At 39.1% G+C, this 9,434-nt stretch overlaps 5 protein-coding genes across 5 annotated transcripts; 4 read left to right on the top strand and 1 right to left on the bottom strand.

Moving 5' to 3' along the window:
* Positions 1–1,069: 1,069 nt before the first annotated feature.
* On the top strand, positions 1,070–2,915 carry BDB00DRAFT_876682 (uncharacterized protein; the record flags this gene model as incomplete). Its single annotated transcript, XM_053127507.1, has 3 exons — positions 1,070–1,131; positions 1,255–1,647; positions 2,369–2,915. The coding sequence occupies 3 exons, from the start codon at positions 1,070–1,072 to the stop codon at positions 2,913–2,915; spliced, it is 1,002 nt and encodes a 333-aa protein (XP_052975472.1).
* Positions 2,916–3,960: 1,045 nt separating this feature from the next.
* On the top strand, positions 3,961–4,232 carry BDB00DRAFT_844820 (uncharacterized protein; the record flags this gene model as incomplete). Its single annotated transcript, XM_053125026.1, is given in 3 exon segments — positions 3,961–4,062; positions 4,081–4,126; positions 4,201–4,232. Coding segments are annotated over 3 exon segments (180 nt in total), but the record flags the coding sequence as incomplete, so codon positions are not given.
* On the top strand, positions 4,190–4,840 carry BDB00DRAFT_844814 (uncharacterized protein). The gene is made up of 2 exons (XM_053125025.1): positions 4,190–4,576; positions 4,609–4,840. The coding sequence occupies exon 1, from the start codon at positions 4,311–4,313 to the stop codon at positions 4,524–4,526; it is 216 nt and encodes a 71-aa protein (XP_052975470.1). The 5' UTR covers positions 4,190–4,310; the 3' UTR covers positions 4,527–4,576; positions 4,609–4,840.
* Positions 4,841–6,470: 1,630 nt separating this feature from the next.
* BDB00DRAFT_876680 (uncharacterized protein) lies at positions 6,471–7,100 on the top strand (the record flags this gene model as incomplete). Its single annotated transcript, XM_053127506.1, has 1 exon — positions 6,471–7,100. The coding sequence occupies one exon, from the start codon at positions 6,471–6,473 to the stop codon at positions 7,098–7,100; it is 630 nt and encodes a 209-aa protein (XP_052975469.1).
* An 872-nt stretch (positions 7,101–7,972) lies between these two features.
* On the bottom strand, positions 7,973–8,535 carry BDB00DRAFT_876679 (uncharacterized protein; the record flags this gene model as incomplete). The annotated part of the gene is made up of 2 exons (XM_053127505.1): positions 7,973–8,073; positions 8,145–8,535. 2 exons carry the CDS (start codon positions 8,533–8,535, stop codon positions 7,973–7,975), a joined length of 492 nt encoding a protein of 163 aa, XP_052975468.1.
* Positions 8,536–9,434: the final 899 nt, after the last annotated feature.

The raw sequence follows: 9,434 nt of genomic DNA, 5'->3' as shown, positions 1-9,434 counted from the left end.
TCGGATAGGTGTGGAGAGTATTCTGTGTGGCTTGCTGACATAAAGATGAATGTTTTGTGATAAAGAGTGAGAGAAAACGTTTTGTGTAGCATTTAATATTTACACACTCTGTTGTGCTTACAGCATTATTCTACGTTTGAGGTAAATAGTGAAGCCATATTTTTATCGTTTGAATGCTGGAAGACAATGCTGTAATGGTTACACGGTCGCCATGGCGACGAAAAAGCATTATAGACAGATGGACATATCAAACGCGTAAAGAGACTATGAAGGAAAGAAAGGAGGAGGAGATTGAAAAGATTTCCTTTTTTGTGAGTTATTAAATTGTAAAACTGAAGTATTTTAATAAATAGATATTCAGAATTTACTGAGAAATTTAATAATATAGTACAAGAACATCATAAATTATGGATAAATGATAATTTTGATTTTCCTAATGAAATGAGATTAATAGATACTATTTATACTAATCAAATGGAACAAATGAATAAAATAACAAATTTAAAGAAAATATAATTAGAATTACTAAATTTAGATATAAATAATAATGATCAGAAAATATTAATATTGGTATGATAGTTGATAATGAAAATGAAACTGTAAATGATAATAATAATAATAATAATAATAGAACAGATGTTGAATTTCCTCAATATCAAAATGTATCTAAAAAAAGGAAAAAAAGTCATAAAATAAATATAAAAGTATGAATATATATGAATATAGAAATGTTAACAAAGATGAAATATATTTGAGGTAGAAAAGATAATCGATCATAAAATAGAAAATAAAAAATATATATTTTATGTTAAATGGAAAGGATATGAATATGGAGATAATAGTTGGGTTAATGAAAATGATTTTAAACAAAAAGAAATAATTATTGAATACTTTAATAAAAAAAATATATTATATAGTTAAGTATTAAAAAAATAACATTGTAATGATTTTAAATTATAAAATAATATATTAACTAGTAATATAAAAATTAAATTATGATTACTGATTGTTCATTATTGCGACCCTACTGAATAGTACCAGGCTGAAGAACATGTAAAACTTGAGGAAAATGTTAAACACAACATCGAAGCATTTAGATGCACTCTTTCCACATAAGCAACAGGCATTAAGGTACGTCGGTATCAAGACTTAATCGTTGACATCAACAGGGTGACTAATCCATGGTAAAAAAAGCAGCGTGTGTTATAATAATTCTGTAGCAGATGAACAATACGGCACCAATGGGAATGTTAGTGGTTTCGATCATGTGAGTGTCGAGAAAAATGGATCAGCTAGCTCGTCAAACAATGGTCAGGATTGGGATTGTCATCAGCACCAATATAGTCGTAGCAATAGTAATGTATCTAGCCCTTCTAGTGACAATGATGATACGAGCAGTGCAAGCAACACTGATGAAGACACTTCCTCAAGTAATTCAGGTGCATCTACTGAGAGCGAAAGCTCTATAGATTCGAAAAAGGAAGACCAGGAAAGCGAAGGGTATGACGACGGCAGTGATTTAGATATTGACCTACGACAAAGCACGTCGAGGAAACGGCCCCACAAGGATAATGAACAAGAAACCAGTACTAGCAAGGCAATTATATACATGACGACGATCGCAGCTGAATGTAAAAGCGCCCTGACGTAAGTAAAGAAGTCGAAGAGATGGTGAAAACTTAGCGTCAGTAAGAAAAAGTGTTGTGTATGACTGTTTCGAATGATGATGTAAGTGTGAGTGAAGTTGAATAGTATAGCTAGTTGACAAACTTATGATCGCATAATCAAATGGTGTATAAATTAAAAAGAAAAGTTTAGTAGCATATGATTTTATGGGATTATCGCTTTTATTGTCATGAGGACAAAGATATGAAAGACGAGCCTACTTTATAAGCATCGATATAACGGTTCATTACGGGAGCATAGTGAACTTTTGCTCCAGTATAAAAACACTGGAAATCTACAACGAGAGACTGCAAATATCTATTCTGAAAATCTACAAAATTGTCAAAAATGGAGATTAGTAGTCGAAATAGATTGGCCGATTTCAGCGGTATACGAGCAGTCAAAATATTTCCCATAGTGTTCAAACATCTTTGGATAAGGAGAAAGTCTATCTTCGACGAAGGGCTCGTGACGTTTTCGTAAACCCGTACAACAAAAAAATATTTCGCTTACATCAGGCTAATATGGATATCTAGTATGTCCTGGATCTATATGCCTGTTGTACATACATGATAGATTATATCAACAAAAGTGATTGAGGGCTAAGTGACACAATCGAACAAATTTATCAATAGCATCTTTCGAACAACGCGTCTCTGTCGCAGATGCTACGCTCACTTTCAAACACGTATTACAATACCAGTGAGGTGTCTGCTCAAGAGGCAGCTTACAATATCTTCCAGCTGCCTATGTCAGTATGCAGCGACGCTGTGACGTTTATACCAACATCGCCACCTAAAAAACGTCGTCATATCTTGAGACCTGAAAGAGAGTTGCATGCTGTTGATCAGGAATCGACAGAGTGCTTTGAACGTAATGTTTTGCATCATTATACTGCACAGCATCCCATTTTGAATGGTATCTGCTCAGCTACATTCTCTGCTGGGTACACGTACAGCAAAAGGAATCCGATCCATGCTAATCGAAATGAAGGCAATGAAGACGACAATGATGAGATCAACAGCGTCACTAGCGAAGAGTTTGCTGAAGATGGTGCAGTCATTGATGAGGAGAATGATGTTGATAATGCTACTGCTGCTAACATTGATGATGATGGTGGGAGCAACGCTGACGGTAGCGACGATGACCTAGAGGATGACCTTCCTGGTGGTGTGCTTGAACTTCAGGACGATGACGGTTACATCCACAAAAGACGATCGCTAAGAGTCATCCGCTATCGTAGCTACTGACTTGTATAGGATCCAGCAAATTATTTTTGAGAGTTGCTCATGCTTTATTTTCCTTGGCGTGATGAAGAATTCGACATTTTGCTTGTCAATTGCGAGGAGGAGTCTCGTCTACATCAAGAGCAGATACTGCGAAACAGAAGAAAATATTGCTCATTTGATGATGCATAGCTTATAGCAGCACTAGACCATGTAACGGCAAGATCCGGAGAAAATGAAGAAGAAGACGATCCACAGCGGAGAATCGCTAACCCTCTTGACGAATTCGAATTGGAGGGAGAGCAACATGTTGGCGTGATGGCGAGACAGGAGTAGGGATCCGCATGGTTCGCTTCGGTTCGGTTCCCTTCAAGAACCGAACCGACTAGAACCGACGAGAACTGTAGAACCGAAGAATCGAACCGAAGAACCGAACCCATCATGTATATAAAAAAGGCAAGAGTCAGTATTTTTAAATGAAAGCTGATGTGTGTGTTCAAATGTCGCGGTATACTTGAATACTGCAGTAAAAAAGAGTAGTTTATTATTGTACATTAAACAGCGATCTCAAAATGACTAAGAGAAACAGAATGTAAACATTCTTATACGATGTGGGTCATTGCATGGTTAAAAGATTGAAGCACAGTTTTTAGAAAAAAAAGTGGAGCTTATAGTACTTACTTAGAGCGACTTAGTATCACTAGTACAATATGTTATCGTAACATTGGAGGAATTGAACCACAACCGGCAGTACATACAGCTGCTGTGTCTCTACGTGTGTATAGTGTATAGTGTCTCATAAAAGGCAAAGGGTGAATGGGTAAGATAATTCTGTTATGGGCCCCAGGATGCGCAATCTCAGATGGAATGCACAAACTTGATAAAACTGATCGAGAAGCCATGATAAATCTAGTAGAGTAGTATGTCATGGAGAAAAATGCATTGTGGGTAGCAAAGTAGAGGAACAAGTAATGATGTGCGTTATAGGTGGAGAAAGCAAGCTGCCGTCAGAAGTAGGGATCCGTATCAGAACCATAGAACTGGAACCGAACCGAACCGAAACCGAGAAAATACGGTTCGGTTCCTGTCAAGAACCGAACCGGAACCGAACTGGTTCTGTATAAGTAGAACCGAAGAACCGAGAGGCAGAAGATTGCATTTAGCGATTTTGGTAATTAGTATAAAGTAGGCTATAATGAAAGTTACGAACAATGTTATTCCGAAAAGACCACGAAGTAGTGTATTTGCAAGCCATACTTTATTGAAAAACTTAACAAAACCTGCAAAAGCAGAAGGGGGTGAAAAATAGTAAAGAAGAGAAGGAAACAACACTTTTTCTGACAGCAGCTTGCTTTCTCCGCCCATGACGCACATCATTACTTGTTCCTCTACTTTGCTACCCACAATGCATTTTTCTCTATGACGTACTACTTTACTAGATTTATCTTGGCTTCTCGATCAGTTTTATTAAGTTTGTGCATTCTGTTTGAGATTGCGCATTCTGGGGCTCATAACAGAATTATCTTACCCATTCACCCTTTGCCTTTTATGAGACACTATACACTATACACACGTAGAGACACAGCAGCTGTATGTACTGGCGGTTGTGGTTCAATTCCTCCAATGTTACAATAACATATTGTACTAGTAATACTAAGTCGCTCTAAGTAAGTACTATAAGCTCCACTTTTTTTTGTAAAAACTGTGCTTTCATCTTTTAACCTTGCAATGACCCACATCGTATAAGAATGTTTACATTCTGTTTCTCTTATTCATTTTGAGATCGCTGTTCAATGTACAATAATAAACTACTCTTTTTTACTGCAGTATTCAAGTATACCGCGACATTTGAACATACACATCAGCTTTCATTTAAAGATACCGAATCTTGCCTTTTTTATATACATGATGGGTTTGATTCTTCGGTTCGATTCTTCGGTTCTACGGTTCTCGTCGGTTCTAGTCGGTTCGGTTCTTGCTTTAGACAATTCGGTTCGGTTCCCTTCAAGAACCGAACCAAACCGAACCATGCGGATCCCTAGTCAGAAGAAGTGTTTTTCTCTTCTTTACTATTTTTCACTCCCTTCTGCTTTTGCAGGTTTTGTTAAGTTTTTCGATAAAGTATGGCTTGCAAATACACTACTTCGTGGTCTTTCCGAAATAACGTGTTGTTTGTAACTTCCATTATAGCTTACTTTATTCTAATTACCAAAATCGCTGATTGCAATCTTCTGCCTCTCAGTTCTTCGGTTCTACCATACAGAACCGGTTCGGTTCCGGTTCGGTTCTTGACAGGAACCGAACCGCATTTTCTCGGTCTCGGTTTGGTTCGGTTCCGGTTCTACGGTTCTGATACGGATCCCTAGACAGGAGCATATGAGCGAGTACTATATCAGGAGACATTTGTCCAACCAGATCGTTCGACAAATGATCAATATGAAGACTGATTGTAGCGTTGAATACTGAACAAAGAGATTTCGCTCATCATGTAAAGCATCACGTCCAGAGCAACGACCATCTATTTTATTACTTTTTGACTGGTGGAGCAGGTATGATGTGTTAGGACTTAGTAATTAGCGGCCATAGTCTCAAAAACTGACAAATGACTGACAAATATATTTCTAGGCACTGGGAAGAGCATGGTAATAAAAGCTTTGTATCAGACTCTTATTCGAGTCTTCAAAGAAAACGTGCAAGACCGCAACCAAGACAAACCATCTGTCATTTTATGTGCGCCGACCAGTATGGCCGCTTGTCATATTACGGGCCAGACGATACATTCAGCATTTCATCTACCAGTAAACCAGTCATGTGGTGCTGATCTCATCAATCTCTCGGCTGATGTTTCCAACACTATGCATACCGCACTTGGGAACTACGAGTAATAATCATAGACAAAATCTCCATGGTCTTTGAAAATATGTTGCGTTGGGTCCATCAGCATTTACGTCATATATTCAGCAATGACCAGCCATTCAGTGGTCGATCTTTGCTAGCAGTAGGAGACCTTCACCAGCTTCCGCCAGTTCGTGCTCGCGCCATCTATGCTATTCCCGAATATAATCCACATCTGAATATTTTTGGTCGACTACTTTGGCATTTGTTTCAAAAGTATCAATTGAATACAATTATGCGAAAACGTGAAGACGCTACACTTGCACGAGCATTAAACAACATGGCCAATGGAACGATGACGCGTGATGATGACGCGTTATTAAAATCTCAGACTTTTGCAGTACTTCCTGACGATGCAATCGAATCTCAACCAATCTACCTGTACGACACAAACCGAGAAGTCAATGCACGTAATGATGCTATTTTGCAGTCAATGAATACTGACTCTGCTACATCTATTGCTGTTGATACTGCAAATGGAGATGATATCGAGGGCGCTACTCGAACAATACTCCAATGACTCAGTGAATCGACTGATCTTAACCAAACTATAGGACTGCCTACAAATCTGCTTTTACAAGAAAGTTATCACTATAGAATTACTACAAACCTTTACACGGGCGATGGACTTGTAAATGGTGCCACAGGATACCTGCGAAAAATAAGTCGAGGCACACACATATCATGAAACGGCCGCTGATAGCTTGGATTGAGTTTGATAACGAAATAACTGGAAGCAAGCTGCGCGGACGCCGAAGCCATTTGATTGAACAACACAGTGAGCAAGGTTGGACCGCTATTGAGGTTTCGACAAGGTTAATAAAACCTAGACCTGATTCCACAATTGGTGCTTTATGTCGAAAATTCCCTCTCGCACCCGCAGAAGCTGTTACAATACATAAATCTCAGGGTCAAACGTACCATTCTGTGGTAGTTTACTTACCTGCAATAGCGTTAACGTGCTACCTCATGTACGTTGCCTGCTCACGTGCTGTCACTGCCGAGCGACTTTATCTTATTAGAACTTACAGACGACCAAATCCACCACCGGCCGATGGACCATTGGCATGCGAACTATCTAGACTCGAGACTGTCGTGCTTGAGGCATCGTTTCGCTTTTTGCATAAACGAAGAGCGTATTTATACCAGTTCATGTTCCACAATATACAAAGCATCAGGCGACATCTAGCGTTGGTACAACAAGACGAGGTTTACCTTGCTTCAGATTTCTTACTATTTGCTGAGACGTGGAGCTCAATAGCAGACAATGAACAAGATCTTGGTATACCTGGGTTCGCGCTTGTGACCCACTAAGACAGTAGTAACACTCTATCTGAGCGACGTCCTTTCGGTACCTGCATATATGTGAAACGTCGGCTGGTAAGTCACGTTGATACCTCTTACAGCTATGAACATAGCCATTCTGTTAGTGTTTCCTTTATCATCTTCGGCCCTCTGGGTATCGCAACATGCTATGCCCGACCCAATACATCGACAGATACAATAATCTTTGCACTGACTGGGCTTTTTACTAAAAACCCTAACACTGCATTTGTTATTGCTGCAGACTTTAATATCGATCTAAATAATTCTAATTTGCGTTCCACCCAGTTGACTGATTACTTTACCCTGCACAAATTATTCCTTGCTCTCCCTAACAACACCAGCACAACACAAGCCAACACTTTTCTCAATGTGATTTTTACTAGCTTTCCCAATGTACTCGCAAACACATATGTCACTGCCTCGCCTTCTCATCATAACCCATTATACTTACGTATTGCACAATAGCATAATAAATATCAAATATGAATCACCCGGAGCATAGCATATGGGCTCATTCAGCCGAGCGAAGCGAGGCACGTTCACGTTGATGATAACGACAGTTATACTGAGTTTAATTCACACAACAGAGTATCAAGTATAGAACGCCTTGCCAAGGGTAACTGCAGGCTACTTTTATCTTCTTTCTGATTTTTCTTCTTTCGCATCTTATTCGACAATTTCAAAATAAGACGGTAGCCTCAACCCAATAGCACCCTTCGGCCTTCCTTTGGTTTTGACAGCGGTCGGCAACTCTAAATTTTCGATGGGTACTGGTTGTATTGATCTAAAGCCGTATGTATATATGATATCAAGTCTTGCTTTGGTTGACCTTTCTGTGAATTGATAAATAAGTTGTCCATTCAATCTTGAAGTTCTTGATAATCTAGCTCCAATGCATCTACCTCAACACTGTTGATATCGGTACTAAGCTCTTCGATGACAGGTTCTTCAGATACTTTTGCTATGTGGCATGTGAACTGTTAATTCTATACCAGAATATTGACTTTAGCTGCGACATTATAAGTTACATACTTGTACATGACACCAATTTCCATCCTTTGTCAAATATATCCATATGCAAGATTTCTTGGTCATTACGCTCGTATAGATAGTGTCTGCACAGCAAACGGTAACTGACATAGACATCACCACCATTACATTGCGATGATCCTAGGGTCAAACGGCGAGCAGCAAACAATTCAGATATAACGACGTTGATCGCAAATTGCGAAATGATACCAAAAAGAGCTGATACTCTTTTTGTTATTGCTGCATCCCTATCCTTGACAACCCACTTTAGAGAGACACGAAAAATGGTGCACCGCCGAAATGGTGCACCGAGACTTGTGACAGCGATGTGACGGTGGTTCGAGGCGCACAGAAAAAGTGCACCGACAAAGTGCCAGAAAAGTGCACCCACCATTCCTTTCTCTCCTGCGGTTTCTACCATTCGTATATGCATCTTATACGTTAATTTCTCTTCCAAACTTCACTTTAGCTCTGGCACTGTGTTAACTGAAATTTATGATATTTAGTAATATTTGATAAATTCTATTCTGCTATTTTTATATGACACTTGTGCCAATGTCTATGAAAAATTGTTTCTCGTTTTCAGTCAAGCGTCTTCTATGAAGATGCCGCCATGTAGTCTTGTAATCTGCCTTAAGTTCAAGACGATGCCAACCTATCTCATGATAAGGTCTGATGGGTGGCCACTCCATATGTCGTGCTCTGGATGGAACGAGGTCGATTGCGTTGAAGTGATTTGAGCTAAGAAAAAGAGTTATTGGCTGCAGTTGCCGATTGGTTCCCTTTGGGATAGTAAAAGGCAAGTACAAAACACTGTTCCAATCCAAGCGATCATCATATACTGCAATCGGCACAGTATATGCATCTGCAGCAATTTGGGCATCTATTATTACATTGAACCAATAATCCGAACTGCAAGTGTACTTCTGGTATTGTGCTGTTTCTGGTATAATACCATATTCCATTCGTTTGATCGCATTTTGCATTATGACCTCACGTCCATTCCATAGAGTATTGCGGTAGAAATTATAGTTCGCAAAAAGCTGATCAAGAATTGCTTGTTTGACCTTGATATATTGATCTTGGTCACTTGAAGTTGGAGAGCAAGGGCACGATATCCACACCATATGTCAGCTTTGATTTGCTTAATTCCAAACGAGCAATTGAGCGGGATCTCTCGATGGATAAAACTATTGTATTAAATTCAGTTATACTGTCAATCGCTCCCCATAATCTATTAAAATTACCATGGTTCCCTTCGAAGACTTTTCCTGTTACTTGGCCATAAGTCCT

The sequence above is a fragment of the Zychaea mexicana genome, assembly GCF_025766255.1.
Source record: "Zychaea mexicana strain RSA 1403 chromosome Unknown BDB00scaffold_93, whole genome shotgun sequence".
Lineage (NCBI taxonomy): Eukaryota > Fungi > Mucoromycota > Mucoromycetes > Mucorales > Lichtheimiaceae > Zychaea > Zychaea mexicana.
Note: the sequence above shows the minus strand (reverse complement) of the source record. Positions and strands in the feature narration are given on the sequence as shown.

Excerpts from the sequence above, each read along its gene's own strand:
- BDB00DRAFT_844814 (XM_053125025.1), top strand. The coding sequence starts at position 4,311 with ATGACGTACTACTTTACTAGATTTATCTTGGCTTCTCGATCAGTTTTA.